The sequence below is a fragment of the Dysidea avara genome, chromosome 7 (genome assembly GCF_963678975.1).
Source record: "Dysidea avara chromosome 7, odDysAvar1.4, whole genome shotgun sequence".
In the NCBI taxonomy this organism is placed as follows: domain Eukaryota; kingdom Metazoa; phylum Porifera; class Demospongiae; order Dictyoceratida; family Dysideidae; genus Dysidea; species Dysidea avara.
This window is the reverse complement of record NC_089278.1, coordinates 39274655-39296932: the sequence shown is the minus strand read 5'-3', so window position 1 is coordinate 39296932 and position 22278 is coordinate 39274655. Positions and strand designations below refer to the sequence as shown.

At 37.9% G+C, this 22278-nt stretch overlaps 1 protein-coding gene across 2 annotated transcripts in view; it reads right to left on the bottom strand.

The window, feature by feature from the left end:
* LOC136260823 (uncharacterized) overlaps positions 1-22278 on the bottom strand; it is a 176018-nt gene that overhangs the window by 115292 nt on the left and 38448 nt on the right. For both annotated transcript variants that reach the window (XM_066054701.1, XM_066054700.1), the window contains exons 4-6: positions 14928-15059; positions 14752-14878; positions 4786-6276 (exon numbers count right to left, since the gene is read on the bottom strand). In XM_066054701.1, the coding sequence (XP_065910773.1) occupies positions 4786-6276; positions 14752-14878; positions 14928-15059 (1750 nt within the window). The remainder of the gene's footprint in view (positions 1-4785; positions 6277-14751; positions 14879-14927; positions 15060-22278) is intronic.

Genomic DNA, 22278 nt, shown 5'->3' with positions numbered 1-22278 from the left:
TGCATGCATATACCCTAAACATTTAGAATACAAGTATCATGATGTTATCGTATCGTGAATAGTTCAATATCTATTGTGATAGTGTACTATTGCTCAACACTAATGATTAGTACTTTTTACATCTGTAACTCCAAGCATATGAAGCTGAATATTCTTCCCTTGGTTATGCACAGAAATGCAACAAAACAGAATTTTTATTGTTCTGGCAGGTTTTTACACATCCCATGCATCAGCTACCTCTATCATAAATCAAGACACACGGTAGTGTGTCGTGCGGCCCAAGAAGCCAGCATGCAACACCGTGAGTATATTGACAGGAAGAAAACACGATTTTCACACCTCTGTAGCTCTGTGTTGCCTTTACGAAACAAGACAATTTTTACTGTGGACATGCCCACCAACGTCAGTACTCCACATACCAAATTTGAGCAAAATCACTTCAAGCGTACTCAAGATATGCAACTTCAAAAATTGGCTTAGTTTCTTCATTTTGTTTCCTTCTTTTTCTTCGTCTTTTTCGCACACTTACCAAAACTGCCATAAAACATATATGTCATACCCAATTGCCTTGAAATTAGGCACAAAGAAGGGGGGGTATAAAGGTGCAACTTAGTACTAAGTTTGGCTGGAATACGATAAGAAGGAAAAGAGTTAATAGCGATTATTCGCAAAAAAAATAACACCAATATATTGTCACGCCTACAGGGTAAACCGCTTATGGGAAGAAGCTGAAAATCGGTGCGTGAATAGGTTAACTATTGAACCTCAAACCTTTTGTGGTTTGAAAGAAATCAAGCTAAAAACCACGAAGATACAATGAAAAGACCAACAGTGTGTAACAATTATGCAATCAAGATTAGCTAATAAAAAAACGACTACTTGCCATGCCTACCAGAAAACTGCTTAGAGTAATGCATTGAAAATCACTGTACAGGTGGAGAAATTATCTTAGAAAGGTTCTTCAATGGCATAGAAGAATCAGACTTAAAGCCACAGAGCTATACCATGAAATCTAACTTGGTGCAGCAAGTGCGAGATCGAGATACTCTATAGAGTAGTCATGCTAATAGAGCAATCACCCTGAAGAGAGATCAGCTAGAAACAAGTAACCCGTATAGAGATCAGCTACAAACAAATCACCCAGTAGAAATATGTGCTGGAAACAAATCATCATGTAGAGAGATTGGATAGGAACAAGTCAACTAGTAGAGTTCAGTTAGAAACAAGTAACCCTGTAGAGATATCAGCTAGCAGTGTGTGAAATAACGATCAGTCACCAGACAGTTTCCGGAGATTTGTGGTACATGTCTGGATAAACTCTCATTTGTTTGGAAATTATGTCAGGACAAGCAAAACAAAGAGTTTTAACAAGAAGAACTGTAGATAAATGGATTGTTGAGAATGACAAAGACTTGGACACGACTGTTTGGCTGACGTACCATGTTGTCGAAGGTGACCACGAGCACGTCAGCTCTGAAGTGTGCCATCTGTATTCAGTTTAACGAATGGTTAGTTTCACTTCGAAATTACAACCCAGCATATATTAATGGCTCTAAGAACACTAGAACATCGGCCTTCAAGGACCACACAGACAAGGAGATACACAAGCACGCGATGTCCTTGTACCAGAAGCAGCACTCAACAAATATGTGTGATTACGCACCTATCACTAAAGCATTGTTGCAACCATCGATGGACAAAGCCACCAAGCATAAGTTGAAGCGAAAATCTGAACTAGCTTATATGATAGCAAAAGAAAACCTATCTTTTAAAAAGATGAAGCCTCTATGTGATATACGGAGTAGAGATTGGAGCTAGCTACCGGAATGATCATGGCTGTGCCTCGTTTGTGGAAGCCATCGCTGCAGATCTACAAAGGAAACTGAAACAGAAGATGAGTAATGCTAAGTTTTTCTCGTTACTGTTGGATAGTAGCATTGACTGCAGCAATGTGGAAGAAGAGTTATTTTTAGCTCTTTTCTTTGATCCATACAGCAGTGCTGAGGAAGGCACAGTGCACATTAGAGATAATTTTTTTGCAGTACATCACCTTGCACGTGAGATTGGAGAGGGTTTGTATGGCTGTGTGAAGAAATCTCTGACGTACATGGGAGTAGAATGGAGGAGTAAGATGGTAGGGCTAGGATGTGATGGCACCAATGCTAACATAGGAAGTGATAGTGGTCTCAAGAGTTACCTCCTGAAAGACATCCCATGGTTAGTTGTTTCCTAGTGCTTTTTCCACAGGTTGGAATTGTCCATTACAGATGCTTTGAAAGACACTTACTTCAAAGAAATTGATCAGCTGTTGTTGCACATTTACTATGCCTATGAGAAGTCACCTAAAAAGTACCATGAATTGAAGGAGATTGTCGACAACCTGAAGGAGTGCTTGACAGAAACAGAGATGCCTATGAAAGGAGGTACTAGGCCACTCAGAGCAAGGTTTGTTTCTCACAAAGTGGTTGCATTGGCACGGTTAATTGACAGGTACAGAGCTTACCTGAATCACCTAACGATGTTGTCACAAGACAGAAAAGTCAAGTCAGCTGATCAAGAGAAATTAAAGGGCTACGTTTTACGATGGAGAAAGTCAAAGGTTTTGTTAGCCTGTGCATTGTTTCACGATGTTTTAAAGCCCATCGGAATACTCAGCAAAATATTACAAGAGGAGGAGTTGTGCATTGTAAGGGCTATTGAAGCGTTCTTAAGAACAAAGAAGAGTCTAGAGGAACTTAAAGCGAAGAATTTCGAAGACTTTCCAACTGTCAAGAAAGTTCTAGGACGAATTCCAACAAAAAGAAGCCTCCAGTGGCAGCAGTACAACTGTCACATACCAGGGTACTGATTTGTACTTGCACCCACAAGCATTTTCATCATTAAGTAAAGATTACAAAGGCTGGCTCAATGACATAGGTGTCTGGTTAGTAGGATGAAAGCTCAAGATGAAGAATTGGTCCTTTACACACATGCCATGACGGTTCTCGCTACACAAGGCTGGGAATGGACGACTTCTCCTTCTTTTGGGCATAATTCAATAGAGGCTGCCATCGCTTTAGTGTGCCTTTAGAGAAGGCAGACATCGATGTTTCCACTGTTCAAGATGAATGGGATGACATGGTCCTGTACAGCAAGCAATACCTAAACCTTGTACAAAATGACTACAAGGTTATCTGGTGGAAGTTGTTAAATTCTGTTGATGCGAAATGCTGATGTAATGTATTAGGCATTGTTGAATTATTGTTTTGCCTACCTCTCTCAAATGGTCACCTGAAAGCATCTTCTCACAGTTGAAGATAATCAAACATGACCGCCGTACTCATCTATCTGAAGACCGACTTGACCAACTTGTATGAATCAAGGTTGATGGTCCACCTGTTGAGAAGTGGGATGCCTCCGATTCCCTAAACATCTGGTATAAGGAGAAATCTAGAAGAGTGACCGCTACACCAAGAAGTTCCACTAGCAATGCATCAGCACATGAGTCAGCCTCAGGTGATGATGATGATAAAAGTGAACCACTTTCAATGGATGAGTGGAAGCAGTGGATGCAAATAAGCATTGGTGACAATAATGATTCTGATGCTAGTCTGAGTGAACTACTAGAAATAGGTACTGATGAAGTTGTACTCATGTAGTTACTGTATACGTAACTTGCAAACTGATCACTTACTTACCAATTTCTTGACTTTTGTTCACTTCTTGTACTTATAAATATAAATTATCAGTTAATAAATGATATAAAAAATGTAACAGTATTATCATCATCGATTAGTTTGTAAAATATGTCATATACACTATAACACACAATACCTAAATTAGTGGTATCTACGTAATAGCTACATGTTGATGATCAATGAATGATCATTCACACATCTGAAACATTGTCCATCCAAAAGCATGAATGTCCATGCAAATTACTTTTTGCCCTGACAGTATGTCAGGTGGTATTCCAAAAGTTATTTCACACACTACAGTTAGAAAAAAGTTACCATATAGAGAGTTCAGCTAGAAACAAGTCACCCTGAAAGGAATTCAACTACAAACATATGAAATGAGAGTTTCAGCCACAGTTCAGTTATGTAAGAAGTCACCTTATTACCCATGTGATAATCATTCAGTGTTAAATATACAATACTTAATCAGACAAAAAGGTATACACACAATTGCTTCTTTTGTTCCACAATTCCTGCAGTAAAGAAAAATAAAACAAGATAAAAGGAAGCACCAAAGCCAGTTTATGACTGGCTTTGTGGCTTGCAAAACAAAAATAAGTGATATCAAAACCAAAACAGCCAAGCTGTAAAAAAGAGTGTGGCCTCCAAAAAGACCAGGGTGAAAAAAGATGTGGAATCAAAGGTGGCAGCCAAGAAATGGCTGTGATGGTGCCGAATCCAAAATTTTAATAACGACAATTCAGGTGAATTTGGTGCCGAATCCTAGTGAAACTTGGAGGAGGCAACGCAAATTCACTTGAATTGTCATTATTAAAATTTTGCCATTAACCTACCATCACAGCCATTTCTTGGCCGCCACCTTTGATTTCCCATCTTTTTTCACCCTGGTCTTTTTGAAGGCCACACTCCTTTTTTACAGCTTGGCTGTTTTGGTTTAGATTAGATCGCTTATACATTCAAAACACTGGAATAAGTACACAGAAAACATGTAATTCTTAATCCTGTAATCTTAATCCTAACATGTAATTCTTAATCTTAACTAAATGAACATGTGATGAAATTATAATAAGCAGTACAATTATATATTATATGCAGACCATTCACCCACCTCAAACAAGTTGTAGAGTAAGGCTGCAATATTGGATAACAAGCCAGCACTGGAAAACTGCCACTGTGACAACTTCACCAGCTGTGATGAAAATGCTGGCAGACACACATGTGCTACAATACGCCCCAGGCACTCTTCATTACTGGACAAGGTCACTAACTGCCTCAGGGCAGTTGCACCAGGTTCATCTTCAGCCATATCATAAGGTATGGTTATGGTGCCAATTGAAGAGTGCCTACGATTATCAAGGTATTCTCCCTGTTCAGTACTCAATGAAGCTGTGGCCTCATGAACCACAGCATGATCCTCTGGATGGTTCAACTCTGGAAAATTGATTGTTGGACCTAGTGATAAGCGACGTACTGGTAAGATCACTTTAACATGTCCTTCACTTGATCTCTTCTTCACAACTTTAGCAGAGGGTACCTGTTGATCATGAAGTTCCGATAAAATGTTCTCAAAGATTAGGTTTGTTTCTTCCTTAGTTCTCATACTAATATCATTGCTAACTGGCACACCTATACTATCACAGAACGCCTTTAAATGGTCCTTAGCAACATCCTTATTAATATTAATTGCATTCTCTTGTGTGTCATCTAAATCTTCTTCCCTTGCTTGATAAATTTGTCGTTCCAAATCACTGAATGCTCTATGCAGGACCTGAGAGCTGGAAGTCTCATCTAGCCCACCACTATTGACTGGATGATTATCTGAAACACCTTTCGTCTCTTGGTACTCTAAGTTAGTGAAGGCTTGGTGTAGCATCTGTGTGCTGGTGGTGTCCTGAGTACTACCGCTAGCTGCCCCTTCACTGCTCTCCGTATTTAGTACAGTCCCAGAGCTGACAGATTCCATTGTCACTTGACTAGCTGATGTCATTGTTCCAATGGGTCTGGTTGCTAGTGCAAATGTAGTGAGTGAACGTGTATACATTATTTCTTTATTATAAATCTCATCAGCATCCGATTGCTCTCTCTTTGATAGGTCAAACTGACTGCCATCATCCTTTAGATCTGCTGCACGTCTTAGTAAGTATTGAAGTGCTCTCTCTACATCTTGGGCACTTTCCTCTACTATTCCTTTCACATTCAAACTATAAGCTGATGGATACTTAAACTTGAGTGAGCGCATCTCTTGATCTTCTTCATATTCTTGTAAATGATGCAATGCACTAAAACTTTGGGAGCGTTTAAGCTGTGACTGCTTTAAGCCAGCGTTTAGCTTAGACTGATGTGTAGCAGCATGCATTACAACTTCATCCAGTAATTCTACAATACCAGCGTCACTAGACGAGAACTGTTGACTGCTATCACTGCTCACAGTAACAACAGCAGCAGCAGAAGGAAGGGACACGGAGTCAGTATAAGATGTATGAGTTGGTATTGAGCTAGTTGTGGAAGACAGAGTAGCTGAACGGGAACATTTCAGAGCAGCATCAGCAAATCTCTCACAAGCTGAACTTATCAACTGGTCCTGAATTGATCGTAGAGCCTATACAAAACATAAAATGTACAAACCATTACAACAATGTCTCATGACTATAGCAATATGCTATACAATGTATGTACGTAGAGACAGTATTTATTACCAGTTACCATGAGTAGCTTTTACTATTATACATCCAACTCAAATTTTAACTTACACCTAGAGGTGGGCAATAGCAAAATTTTCACAAGACAATCAATAGTAATGAATATATCACGACAACGATATGTATCACGATAGTATCTAAATGACACATCAGTAGTTAGCTGCTTGTACAATTAAGAACAAACTTGCTAATTTATACATTGTTTACAAATAAGCATTGCTCCTTCTTGTGAAAAGGCAAGAATATGGTTCATGAATAGAACTACTTAGTAGTCATTTAGAAGTGTTACATCCATCACGATAGTGTAGAGGCTAAATATCATGATACGATTTGAAAATTAATATCACAATACTCGATATTTTTTTTACTATTGCCCAGCTCTACTTACAACTAGGTGACACAGATGCGCATGAGTCTCATGTGTAACACAAAATTGTTTTTAAAATGATGAGATTGTATGCACTTATTTCTACAGGTGAATTTAACATTTTGGGATTGTCTATAATTATTGCATATGATCACAATGTTTGGGAAATATTAAAATTTGTTGAAATTAGCTTGTTGTGTCTTGAATGAATTGACCCATGCCACTATCCAGTGCCTACGACAGTAGATTCAATATCTCATACACAAAACTACCAGAAGACTTTGTGATATACCGTTAGAGGGAAACTTTGACAAGGGTAAACTTTGGTGAATAACAAGCTAAATTGCATTTGGTGAAATAAACTTTGGCAAATTCAAGCTCAATCTATAGCTAATTTCAAGTGCTACGAGTAATTGGTGAGTTAAATTTTGGCGAATTTGTAGTGAATTGCCAAATTTACCAATGTTTTTCCCTGCCAAAGTTTTCCTCTATACAGTAGCTCATAATCAGCTCATGGCAGCTGGCACAGAAGTGGTCAATAGTTACTCCATCAATTTTGCTTCATTGTACACTCAGATGCAGGTGTCGATTCATGATAGCGTGATGTGGCTTCCCTTGGCTAATCACCCGTATTTTCTGTAACGACTGGATTGATTGCAGAGGCACTTCTCGTACTGTTCTTCATTTGTGATGTTGTGTAATGGGTGAAGTATAGCTGAAAACAAAGCATAATGGCCACCTCCCTAATTGATTGTTGGGCACACATTCTGTCGCAAAATTACTTTTATGGCATTCCTGGTGCCATTCTTTCTTTTAATACATTATGCACTGGTTCATTTGTCATAATTATGCTATTAAAAAGTAACAAACAAGTAGAAGGAAAAATTCGGAATTTTAAGTTGGATCAAAGAAAAGTAGTAGTGAAACAAGGAAAGAGCTAACAAGTGGTAAAACAAGGAAGTTGCCTTGATATACTAGTGGACATTTAATCCCTAATTCAGTCTAGGTTATAGAGGGATTTATTTAATGTCCACTATAGTTTGTTCGCGTTCACCTGAGCCCTCATTTCTTGTTAATAACCACAATCTTTAGCTATAAGGACGCTAATCTCAGGCGCTATGAGTAATTGGCGGGTTAAAATTTGGCGAATTTGCATCAAATCACCAAATTTGCCAAAGTTTTCCCCCACCAAAGTTTCCCTCTATACGGTAAAAGTACTCAGGGATAACAATGTACACATACTGATGGTTCCTGTTTGTTGTACAGACAGGCTACAACCTCTCGATGTGTCAGTCAATAAAACTGCAAAGGAGTTTATGAGAAATAAATTTCAGAACTGTGGCAGAACATTATTCGTATGCCAGAATTAATTTTGCCTTGACTACCCTGGGTTTGTTAAGTGTCGATGTAAGACCTTCAATGTTTGGAAATTGATTTCGTAAGAGTTTCTGAGCTAGATTAACATGTTTGTCATTTAACTGACAAATAAAGTAAATCTAGAAAGTTGAACACAGCAATCTTCAACCACACAATTTTATCTGCATCCATCACACTACCATCTGGTTAAATAGCTATGCATTGGTTTCCTTCCAATGTAACATTTGGCTTTGTGGTCTGTTCAGCAGGCTCCTTGAGATCACCATTGCTCTTCTCTTACACACTAGTGGAACCACTATTAGAATATGCCTGGCCAGAGTCTTAAGGTATGGTTTCTAAACTGTTCCTTCTTTAATGGCTTCATGCGGCTTCTCCACTGTCCCTTTTCCCATGGGTTTTTGTACAAGGGAGGACTTAACTACAATACTGGGTGAATCCTTTGGCTTTTTGGTAGGAGTCTCCTGACCTCTTCAATCATGGCTTGATTACAATCAGACATTAGTTTACAAGGAACGTCAAGTCCTCCTTGAGGCAAATTAGTAGAATATTTTCTCACACAATTGACAGTACAATTAATCGTCACTCCACTAGACAACCCTAAATAAGTGGTATAGAGTAGATATTGTTTGCAGCACGTGGCCAACAATCCTTTCATGCCTTCTCATAGCCACTGCATACAAATCATGATCATTACCCGGCTCTATCTCGCACTGAACAACTCACCTATAACTGGCACCCAAATTTCTTTGTAAATATGATGCCCTCCAATGACAGTATTGGTGCTAAATTCCATGCTCTCGGTTCATTTGTACATTATCACAAAGATAGCTAAATGGCATGTTGACAGCTGTTTCACTACACTGTAAAATTAAATTTACGGTAACTACAGCTATAAAGCTACATGCATCCCTTTGTTGAATTGTCTGAGTAGCAGCTAGCTAGCTATTTCTGAAAATAAATTCCAAAACGCAATTTTCATACAGGTTTCTGAAAATTTCCCTCTACGGTACTTAGAGATTTGTGACTGGATCTGTGAAAACCCGACACAATCGCCCATTTATCAAATTCCTGTTTATTAACAATTAATCTACTTAGCCAAGTGTATAACCTCTGGAAAAGTTTTAGCCTCATATTCCAATAACTTTCGAAGTTACACCCCTACAAAGTAGTGACAACAGAAAATTCGATTTGTACAGCAAGTACAGGGGGTGTATAGGGTTAAATTACAAGTGCTTGCAAAAACGGTTGTAACTTATTAACAGATTGAGGTACAGAGCTGAAATTTTCACCATCATGTTCGCCATAAATAGGGGAATCAATTACTGTGTAAGTTTGTCCTTTACTCGCCTTTCTTCACTGCATACACAGACGAAATTCGTGAAAAAAAGTTGATTGCGTACAATCGTGTACGATCGCTTAGATGTGACGTAAACAAACACTCATAACTTGCGTATCCTTAGGTCTACTGCAAGATTTTCGAACTCCTCTTGAGCAGGCGAATAAGATGATATCTGGGTTTTTATTGTTGGTCCCTTCTTTCACTAAGAAAGAGGTGTTCTAAAAATTTACATAATTTTTTCAATAATATGCAAGCATTTCACCCATTGAATTCAATGTAAACTTAGATTGTGTCAGGTTCTTGCAGATCCGGTCACATTTGGTAGAGGCACCAGCTGAGCGAGGCATAATTATTACTATGATACTTTTTGCATGCCACAAGTCAAAGTAACACTAGTAAACAACGTTATAAACACATTTTGCATTTTCATAACTGAAAAGTAAATGTAGGCTGGTGTTGACACCTCACAGCGTGAGGTTTAGGGTTGTGGCACCACAAATCATAAACAAATAACACTGTGCTTATAAAATTGCTCTGAGTTATTTAATTAAAGTATTCATGGCTCCAAAGACTCGTCAGAAGACCCATCGCATATTTGATTACGAAATTACCACATTACATCACAAACAATCATCTACAGTACTTCCGTTGCAGACAAACACAGCTACAAAATAAAATACTTAAATAAATAAATCAAGACACATGGTAGTGTGTCAGGCAGCCTAGAAAGCCAGTGCACCACATCGCAAGTACACTGATTGACAGGAAGAAAGAAAACACTTTTTCATGCATGCATAGCTTCATGGCCCCTTCTCCAAAGCACACTACTTTTTGCATTATAGCTGTCCACCTGGTAGGGTAGGCCACATAACAAATTTGATTAAATTCGTACCAGCCATTTACAAGATATAGGTGCTCAAAGTCTCATTTTAGTTTCTTAATTTTTTTTCCTCTTAAGTCATAGGGAGGCTACGGGGCTTCGATTTATTTCACACTATTTATTTCACACTATTTATTTCACACTATTTATTTTATTTATTTATTTCACACTATTTATTTCACACTATTTATTTCACACTATTTATTTTATTTATTTATTAGTTATTGTCAACTTTACCAGTTAGGCACTGGAGGGCAAACATAGAAGGCAGAGCCTGTACAAGGACCTACCAGTCTAGAAACTAAGCAAAAATCTTTGAATAAAGTATCCCCACACTTTGCTAAAATTCCTATAAAACACAAATGTGTAACTTGATTGCCTCAATCTTTGGTACAAGTGAAGAGCATATAAAAGTGAATTCACATACCAAGTTAGCTGTCAATCTACTGAATATCCACGGAGTTATGAGCATTTATTCACGTAAATTTTTTTTTTTTTGTCACTGCTACAGGGTAAACTGGTCACTGCTACAGGGCAAACTGAATATGGGAATAACTTGAAAATTGTGTGTACCTATATCGTAGCAGTGCCTTTTGATGGTTTGAAAAGCAATAGTGTTACAGCTAATAAAGCAAAAAACTAGAGGTGTACCGATATACCGATACATATTGTATCGGTGGCCGATATAGACATTTCTACTATATCGGTGGGAGCCGATATTGTTGCTAAAAAATGATACAATATGCCGATATACAACTGAACTATCTTGAGGACACTGTCCAATGATCAAGCCATATTATAAACCCTATACTTAGCTAACAAGGGCGGGAAACAGTAGTTATCTTCCTTGTCTCAAAGCAGCACGCTACACGAAGCCATCTAAGTTCGTGGATAATTACTGTTTTGTTGTCACAAAGCTTACCAATCATACAGCAAACACTCATAGCGGTGGGCCTGGGGAAACAGCAAAAAGATGAACCAAGAGCACAGCATAAAACAACCAGCCATCTCTATAAGCCATTAAAATGCGGAGTAATCCGGACTAATCTTGGCAGGGGCATGTATTAAAATATTTGTGGGTGCCTTATAGTCTGAGCTGTCAATAGAGGCCACACCACCATGGGTAACCAAGTATAGCCAATAATCTTAAGACTGTTTCTTCAGTAGTTTCTTCAGTAGTTAAAATAAAGTTGAACATGGCATATGTGATTCCTCAAATATAAATAGCTACACTTAGTTATATCGGTATATCGGATCGGTATCGTATCGGTTTCAAAATGATTAATCCATATCGTATCGGTATCGGATCGGTTTAGTTTCCTTATATCGGTACACCTCTACAAAAAACCAAACAAGTGTGAAATGGTGGGATCAAGATACTCTAATAGAGCAGTCACCGTGGGTGCACAAAAACGTTGAAAAACACTTACCAGAGTTCAAACCATCCCTAACACCCTTAACAACTGAACCACTGCTGCCTTAATCGATTATCTCACTTAATTTCTGCATTCCAAATAAATGTCTAGATTGTTCTATGTATGTTCTACTAGAAGCCCTCAAAAAACATGCACTGTACTAGAGTAATACTATAGTGTTACCAAATATAGAAATAAAGCATGTTCTATCATTGCGTCTGTATAGAAAAGAAGTAAAAACAAACCCCAAAGTCAGCCATAGGCTGGTTTGAGGCCTTACAAGGTACAATAAGAAGTGAAAATTACACAAAACAGCCAAGCTGTGAAAAAATGGTGCGGCCTTAAAGATCCTTGGTGAAAAACAGTTGTTCGTGGTAGCTAAGAAATGACTGAAATAATGTTAATGCTAATAAATTTTAATAATGGCTGTGTGCATTTTTAAAATCAAGAGTATATAATAGGGAGGGAGTGCTGAATAAGTGCCACATATCTTCATTCTTCTAGTAAACCTAACCACTGTTGATTGCTCAGATTTAACGAATTAAAAGTTTTGACAGGTGGTCTGCATGGTGGTGGTGGTGGTCTAGAGCAAATCTTCAGATGTTTGCCTTCAAGAACTACAATGACCTACCCTTGCGTCACGTAGAAATTACTTGAGTCATGATCGATACAGTTCTTTGAAACTTGTGGACTACTGTACTTTCAACTCCTCCTGCACTCGTGCTCATTCCATATGTCTTGTTCCACCACAATCTACAATAAATTCTTTCAGACACTCCTTTTTTGTGAACACAGTATTCTTGTAGAACACTGTTCCGGCTTCTGTTTTGATACTCAGTCCTCCGAAATTTCGTCCTGCTGTGTATCCGTTGTTTTGTCATTGTTAACTTCAGTAACTGCAGTTTGTTCAATAATTGTAATTTGCTTTTGTAACTGTAACTGTACTGTTGATATTTAGATACTTTGTAGTTATTGGGATTTGTGTCTTGGGAAGCATCCTTATACAGGTTTTGCCTTTTGGTGCCACCCTGTCTTTTGACAAATCAGATAAATACTAATACTAATACTGCATGGAATCACAATGGCTGAAATTCCACCGTATGTACACATTGAGCTAGATCCTCAAAAACATTTAATAACTCAAGGATACAAGTACACACGATCTTGAAATTAGGGACACTTGTAGTACTGCTTGACCTGCTAAAAATATTTCAAATTGTTTCATTCAAAATATCTGACAATGTTTAAGGCCAATCAAAATTTTCACCATACATTTCATGTGGGGAAACCATAAGAGTGCAGTGTCCATTACAGCCCCTTCCCGAACTTGTAATGGAGCCAAACCATACGCGTCTGTTGTTGACACCTTTGCTGTCACCACTAATCATCTGGTTGGCTGAAATGTTAACTCTGCTAAGTTTTATTTTTTTAGCTGTTTTTCAGGATCCAGCTCAACTTGCGCATACTATAAACATGTCACTTTTGCTAGTAGGACTGTCGAGGCAGGGGATGGCAACCATGATAAAATCTTGACCATGATGAAACCGCAATGTTTGCTTTCCAGGTTAGCTGCTTGTGTTACTCTTTGTACAGCGAGTTCTTATACGCAATGTGCCAAACTTCTTTCTAGTACACCGTTCTTTCACTCAGTAGTCACGTACAAAGTGCACCCACTGCGCTTAAAACTAGACAGATGTTAACAGCATCGTGGGGCGAGCCTGAGTGTATATTTTTGAGTATTGATGGCTACTGAAACAATGTGAGGAATTCTGGAATTGCATAAAGAGTTCATAATATTTTAAGACGGAGAGTGTCTAAGAATCAATATGTAGCCTGTGCAAAATCACTATGTACACATCTGCGAACCTTTCATTGATGGTATGATAGGTGTTGATAAGGTCAAGTCTTTGATCTGCTACTTTAACCACCTCTTTTCACGTCATTGCAGCTCTTCGACGTCGCATATATTCACGGTTTCTATGCTTTCTCCTTTCTGCCTCTTCAGGAGTTTCTGCATCCCTTCTGAACCTGTACTGCTTCTTCCTATGTCGAAGACGTTCCTCCGTATCCACTGAATAATTACACGTGGCCAGACATCACTCACATGGCATAACAGTAATCTATACCGATAGCTCTCGTGAAATGAACCATTACACATACCAAATATGGATTAACTCCTCTGTGAAATGAACCATTACATATACCAAATATGGATTAACTCCTCCGTGAAATGAACCATTACAAATACCAAATATGGCTAAGCAGTAATCTACGCTGTTAACTCCTCCGTGAATGAACCATTACACATACTAAATATGGCAAGCAGTAATCTACGCTGTTAACTCCTCCGTGAAATGAACCATTACACATACCAAATATAGCTAAGCAGTAACCTACGCGTTAAGTCCTCCGTGGAATGGACGATTACACGCACTTGTATGGACTACGCACACCGTATAAGGAGAATGGTATGGAAGCACGTGTAAGGTATCCGCTTTATATCGTAATTTATTGTAAACGTGTCCATTACACCGCTGACTCACTAGTGTGGGGCTCACTCAGGCTCGCCCCAATTAGTCACCAATCAACACAAATCATCAAGCCATTTAAAAGATGCCATAGGACTTTACAGGCTCATTTTTCACAGCATACAGCGCAGTTCGACACTCTCTATCCCCATTATATACTCTTGTTAAAATTTATTCGCATTAACATCATTGCAGCCATTTCTTGGCCACCACCTTTGATTCCACACATTTTTTCACTAAGGCCACACTATTTTTCACAGGTTGATTCTTTTTTGTGTGGGTATACATAGAAGCTCAAAAACTTTGCCTCAATTGGCAAATGTATATTTGTCTTACAAATGTTTCCAACAACATTTTCCAGTGCACAACTGAGTGGTGAGTAATGAATAAAGAAAAATTACTAAATTTAACAGCATATGCCATGACAAAACAAACACACTAAATGTAAATCACCATAGTTACTATGCACCTTCTCCAAGTCTATAGGCCTGATTCCATTACAATCAGCCAATCGTATTTTAGCACCATGTTCTACCAACACATGTACACACTCCAAATAGTGAGCACTACTTGCAGAAATGTGCAATGGTGAACGCCTGCAATTTGAACAGTGAATAAAACAATTGGTGCACAAGGAGACCTCACTTGTAACAATCCAGCTCATTGGGCAAAGCCCCCATTTCCAGTAATGTCTGTACAACAGTGACGCCACCATTAGCTGCAGCTCTGTGCAGTGGTCTGAACATCTTCCAACAGGTACTCTCCAAATTACCACCCCTAAAAGTGATAACATCTCAGTAACATCTCAACCAATGAATGTGCTACCATTTAATGTTTTGTGTACAAACATGCACAATGATATGTGGAAGGCACATCTGGTAGTAACTTCCATTACAGAACAGAGCTGTAAGAAGCCACTAAAATGATGGCTGTACACATTCACGGTGGACTAGATTGATAGACTCAGCTTTTTTCTCCCTTTTATAGCAAACTTTTGGCAACTGCTATAGTTCATAAAGTATTCCATAGCTGTACCTGTATAATTGTTGTACACACTTACCATCGTTGAGCAGGTTGCTAATCACTCTTGTATTATTTATAGCTATACAATCATACATCACTGAGTTATTAATAACTGTATATACACAAATTCGTCCATTTAAAATCAAATGTTTTTAGCACAAAAAGTAGTTAGACATCAAGAACCAGGGTTCCACAGGACTTAGAAAACACAGAGGCCTTGAGCTGTAGCACCTGAGGGTTTTCAGAACTCATTGGTTCTTGATGTCTAACTTATTTAGACTGCAACTCATTATTGTACCTTGAGATATAGACAGCTGCTAGTCAACAAGAAATCAGGTAGTAGAAACTATGGTAGAAACAAGTCCTCTACACCTCTCGTTAACTCAGTACGCCCCATTTACAGTAAATGCCCAAGTGCATGTTGGAGTATGTTTCTTGTCTTGTGCAGCTGGTATGGCAGACTTCCCTTTCATATAGCACATTGGGCATGGCATTAATTACCTGTTTTGTAGTGTGCATTATATGGAATAACACGGCCTTTGGTCACTAGCACGAACAGACACAATTGTTATACATTTGTGCCTTCATTCACAGGCGATTTTATCCCCATATCTGTAGGCCTTGTAGTTTCGCGTACATTAATTCATTTAGTGCAGCACCTAAGACCCTCTAATTGAAATAATCGTTCACTTTTTGACAAAAGCACCAAATTTCTTATGGGAGTAGTAGCACGTGTACTAAGTGATTTTAGAAGGGGAAACATGTAAAAAGTCCTTTGGAACCCTATTTTTTGGACCTTGACAATAAAACTATTTGTTTACATGGGAAACAATCAATATCCTATTAGTTTAAATGCTGGATCTAGTATTAGACCAGCACAAAGCCTGCAGCTGCAACAAATGGCCCATTAAAATTCCAAATTGTTTTCTTAGCCTGGCAGTAAACAAAATGACTGAAAACGCTATTTTAAAGAGGCTTATAAAAGTTTTGCATTTCCAAAACACACAGTTCTGTGGTATCATGTACAAGGATCATCCTGATGTGTATTATTTCTTTATTGAAGGTGTACAACAAAAGTTATTGAATGCTAAAGTTGTAATTGGTTACAGGTGGACATAAAATCATTGGAATATCAGAGTATTATTTCTACAATACTAATTAGATTTGATCAACATTGCAAGGATAATTGCTTGATTTATGCATATACAGAGGGATTTCAATAATTTTATGTCCACCTGTAACCAAATTAAAACTTCATCATTCGATAACTTTTGTTATACACTTTCGATAAAGAAATGATACACACCAGGATGATCTTTGTACATGATACTACAGAACTGTGTGTATTGGAAATGCAAAACTTTAATAAAACCCCTTGAAAATAGCACTTTCAATCTGCCAGGCTTAGAAAACAATTTGTTTCATGTGGAATTTTAATGGGCCATTTGTTGTAGCTGCAGGCTTTGTACCACTACAAGTTTAAGGAAAAATTAGGAATTTTAAGGAATCAAAAAAAAAAGTAACAAGGGAGGTCGCCTACACCTACAGATATACTACTAGTGAACATTTAATCCCTAATTCAGTCTACACCCCAAGACCAAGACTGAATTAGGGATTAAATGTTCACTAGTATATCTGCAGGTATAGGCGGCAACCTCCCTTGTTTCCCTGCTTTTTTTCTATGATCCCTAATCGAACTTAAAATTCCAAATTTTTCCTTAAACTTGTTTGCTTATTTTTTTTGTAACATTATTATGACTGGTAAACCCACGCATACCGCATCAAAAGAAAGGATGGCGCCACAATTAACGTTTCCGTCTGAACGCTCGCCCCAGCTATAATATTGCTTCGAAAGTGCAGTGGCCATTACGCTTAGCTTTCAGCTATGTTCAGCCCATTACACAGCGCTACAGACAAATAACAGCATTAGAATTGTCTCTGCAATTAATCCAGTCACCACAGAAAATACGAACAATTCCCATTTACAAACGTAGCTACTGTAGGGAAGCCATGCATCGCACTACCGCAAATCGACACCTTGGGCTGTCAGCAAAAAGAAATGGGACAGAAAGGAGGATAAAGGTAAGTCCATGATGCGTGCATTGCACATACTGCGGTATGCCAAAAGGCACATCCCGGGATGAAGCAACGTTGAACAGTGAAAAAATCAAGCCCATAGCTTTAGCCATTATCAAATTACACGGCATCAGGCAGTTAGTCAGTAGAACATTACATTGAATTTATTTTTTGTAATCTTGTAACAATTAATTGGAAGCCTTTAGGATCATACTGAAGGCATTTTTGGGCTTGGTTACACCTAACCAATACTGCCAAGGTGCCAGGATGGAGTTGTGAAGCTGGTTTTTGGGTGAATTTTTTGGCTAGGAAAACCCAAATGTGACCGGATCTGTGAAAACCCGACACAATCGTGCAAGCCTAAATTTATAATATAAAGCATTGATTACAATGGGTGAAATACTTGCGTATTATTGAAAAAATTCTGTAAATGTTTTGAATACCTCTTTCTTAGTGAAGGATAGGACTAACAATAAAACCCTGGAATCATCTTATTCGCCTGCTCAAGAGGAGTTGGAAAATCTTTGTTTCATTGCAGTAGACCCAAGCAAACAGAAGTTATGAACGTTTGTTTACGTAACGTCGAAGCAATCGTACACAATCGATTTTCTTCACGAATTCCGCCTTTGTATGCAGTGAAGAAGGGTGAGTAAAGGAAAAACCTACCCAATAATTGATTCCCCTGTTCATGGCAAACATGGTGAGAATTTTAGCTCTGTACTTCAATTTGTTGGTAAGTTACAAGCATTTTTGTAGGCGCCTGTAATTTATTTTCCCTATACTTGCTGTACAAATCGATTTTTCTGTTGTTACTACTTTGTAGGGCTGTAACTCCTAAAGTTATTGGCATATGAGGCTGAAACTTTGCCAGAGGGTACACTTGGCTAAATAGATTATAAATATTTAATAAACAGGAATTTGAAAAATGTGTAATTGCGTCGGGTTTTCACAGATCCGGTCACAAATCTCCATGATCCCTAATATGCAGCACTACCGTACTATATGATATCCACCCTCTAAACTAATAGAATGTTGATTGTTTTCCATGTAAACAAATAGTTTTATTGACAAGGTCCAAAAAATAGGGTTCCAAAGTAGTGATGCGCGATATATCAAAAAAATATCGATTTCGCGATAATTTTGTCGATATCGTTATTGTATCGACTTTCGATACTGCTTTAGCAGATTTCAATATTTATCGAAAAGGTAATATTTTGCGATAATTATTGAAATATCGAAGAATATTTCGATAAATCTACACCATTTAGTGTGTGATTGCACAATCACACTAGAAATGAAAGTTGGTTCTGTACTATCTAGCCACTTTAAAAACTTGTCTACCAGTTTTCTAGGCTTATTATTAGTTTTATGCAATAGTTTTAGTGTGTAAATTGTATTTCAAGCATATTTATAAATATCGGCCGCCCACGCAATTACACCACCCACACAATTAAAAATTATTGAAAATCATATCGAAATTTTGCCAATATCGTATCGATATTGTATCGAAATAAAAATCCTGATATCACACACCACTACCACTATTCCAAAGTAGTGCTCTGCAATATATCGGTAATACCATTTATCACGATAAATTATCATAACCTATTATCATACCGTGACAGCATTTGATAACCGATATATCGAAATACCGGTATATCTATGAATACTGGTATAGGATTGCTTTTTAACCCAGCCTTTGGTATTTAATTATCCAATACGTTGATGGTTTAGCAGACACGCCCTATACAAAACTTGAGGTTGTCACATTACAACACATGCTTACTTGTACTGAACTATATATTGTTTGGTTTTTGGGATGATACCACTTCATACTAGTCCCAAGAAATGATGTAATAGTTACAATAACTAGCTAACTATATACCGATATACCTCGATATTTTCCTGCTACTAATACCGTGTATTCAAATTTCAATACCACCGAGCTCTATTCCAAAGGACTATTTACATCCTCCCCTTCTGAAATCACTTAGTACAAGTGCTACAAAACCCCATAAGAAATTTGGTACGTGAACGGTTTTGTGGCTTAGGTGCTGGACTAATTCACTATTTATGACATAATTTTAACCAAATTTCTTATTACTTTTAGTACTTAGTTGCATAACTAGGACCAGGTCACATACAACCAAGAACAAATATCAACGTGACAACCTACCCATAGGGCATGCATCAGAAAAATAATAATGCTAAAACAATTAAAGTGCAACTTACACAAAACACAAGTGAGCTATATAAATGTATTATAGGTATGAGATGTCACTGAAGGTGACTCAGTCAAGAAGTAAGGCTATGCACAACAAGGTGGTGAAGGTCAGCACAATCAACATAATATGATCCCAACTCAAGGCAACATGGTACAGACTAAAGGACATTGATAGCTACAGTACATCAATGGTATGGCATTAATGTGTACACACTATGTCCATAACATACTGAGCCAGAGAAGACATACTGCAGATACACATTAAAGCAGTACTATATGGAGCAATGTATTATTGACAAGACTGATGGCGGAAAATCATTCTATTAGCAAGCTAGGTGAATGATGAAGCTGTCATACAGCAACTTGGGACTCCTAGAACAATACTAAATACTTGTTAAACAAAGAGACACCAGCCACAAACAATCTGTAGTCTGAATCAAAATCAGTGTGGTCCTTAATTATCTACTTTGCAGTGAAGGTGTGACATGTCTCTGAGGATAACTCAGTCATGAAGTGAGGTTATGCACAACACGGTGGCAAAGATACAACTGGAAAATGATCTCAACCAAGCCAATATGGCACAATAGACTCTGTTGTAACTAGAGGCTGCCCAGTACATCAGCGGTATGGCAATGGCACTAGAACTAGGCGATGTACTGCTATTGTAAGTAAACCATGATATTTAAGTCATACCAGATTTGATACCACCTGCATGTGATGGTGATAACATCATAATTTTACAATTACTGTACAATATAATTACAAGGGGCCAGGAGTCTAGTCTCAGGGTTACCAAGTTAATGAAAATGTAATTCTAACTGGAGTCCTAGTAAGACAAAAAGAAAAACTAAATTGTAGCTACTTATAAACAGTTCAACAGATTGACTACATCCCATAATACTGAAGTCTGAGAGTTAAACCAGTGTACAATATAAGGGAAAATTATTGCTCGGACAGAACGGCCAATCAAAAGTAAATTTGATTGGCCATTTCTGAAATTGCATGGCCATAAGATAGAGGTGTACTATCCTAGTGTGCGAAGCACACTCCGCAGTGCAAAGCACAAGCCTTCTAGGGGGGTCTGGGGGCATGCCCCCCAGGAAATTTTTGAAAAAGGATCACTCTGAGATTGAATCTGAGACCACTTTCAGCTACTTATCACTGAACTTTATGCACATGCATTTTACAGAGAATTAATTGTTTATTAGTAATACATGTACAAAATTTGTGTTGCTGCATACATATTTTACAAAAAAAACTATGAATCAATGTATTGTACAGCCAGTTTGTAGACTTAGCTAGGCTAAATGCTTTGTTACAAGTGGTGTTGAGTCAGCACAGATTGAATTATCAACTGGCTATTGCTAAAGTTTCTCTTGTGAATAGCAATAGATCAAAACTTACTCTCAAACTTTCCTGTGCAGAACACTTTTATCACGTGATTTTCATTCCACTTTCTCCAGCCACTGCATCTCTACAGATTATAACCACGAAATGGCCATCTTATACTTAATATCGTACCTGTACTTCACAAACATTACTTTCTTTTCTTCTCTTGGAAGGCGCCACTCGTGTAGTGATCGCTTCTTCACAACATCGACAGTAACCCACAATCGATAATTTGGGTAAATACGAGGTGCAGTGCTCTAGCTTACGCATGCGCATCGAGTCGATGCTTCGACGGGATTGAGACTTCACGTAGTGATTAAATAGCTTCGGTAAGGAAAGTTAGCGATACGACAATAATAATAACTATAATATTACATGTTATAAAGACTAATAATAAAGAATTACAGTTGTAAAAAATTTGATCGGCACAAATGGCCGACCAAAGGCTACATTGATCGGTCAACAGCATCACTTGGTCGGAAAATGGCCGAGGGCCGACCGTTATATTGTACTCTGTAAACTATCCTGTACTAACAGGAAATGACAACCTCAGTTGCTTGCTGAAATTATATTAATACTGCTATACCATTTGAACAGTATGGCCTCCCTGTGGGCATGTTTCATCAGAGTAGTAGTCAGCTAACCAAACAATGTAAACAACTTCAGAATTACTATGGGTATTTGGTGCTTTTATGGCTATTACTTTAATACCAATAGCTTGATATTTTTACACAAGATATACCATTTGCTATTTTTCAATACCATCTAGCTCTAATTGGCACAGTGATCATCTATATAATACTGAAAAACTGTCTGTCTGTCTGTATGCATTCCATTTGAGTTCACGCATTCTTCTCATCAGTAGCTACACATATCAAAGCAGTTTTGGCACCAAACAAAGTGCTCATCACCTAGGAATAAACTAGCATTGAAATGAAGCTTCTAGCTGCCATTGTTCGTCGTTTACAGCTCGTTTAGTGCAAGGGTATAGAGAAAAACTTGCTTGAATTCTTTCTGTAAACCGCATGTAAACCGCAAGTAACACCTATTCCAGTCAACTTATACATGCCTATATGAAATGGCTTTTAAAGTTACCTTTTAATGATAGATAATTGGCTTAGTGGTAGGGCACGTGCTTCATAAATGCATGGTCCTGAGTTCAAATCTATTTTTCTTTTTTTTCCCCTCTGACAACCTTTTTAGTGTATCTTTTTTTTTCCTGCTACAAGATACTTTTCATGTAATTTTTTCCTGATTCTGAACCTTACTGGTACAACATTCTTT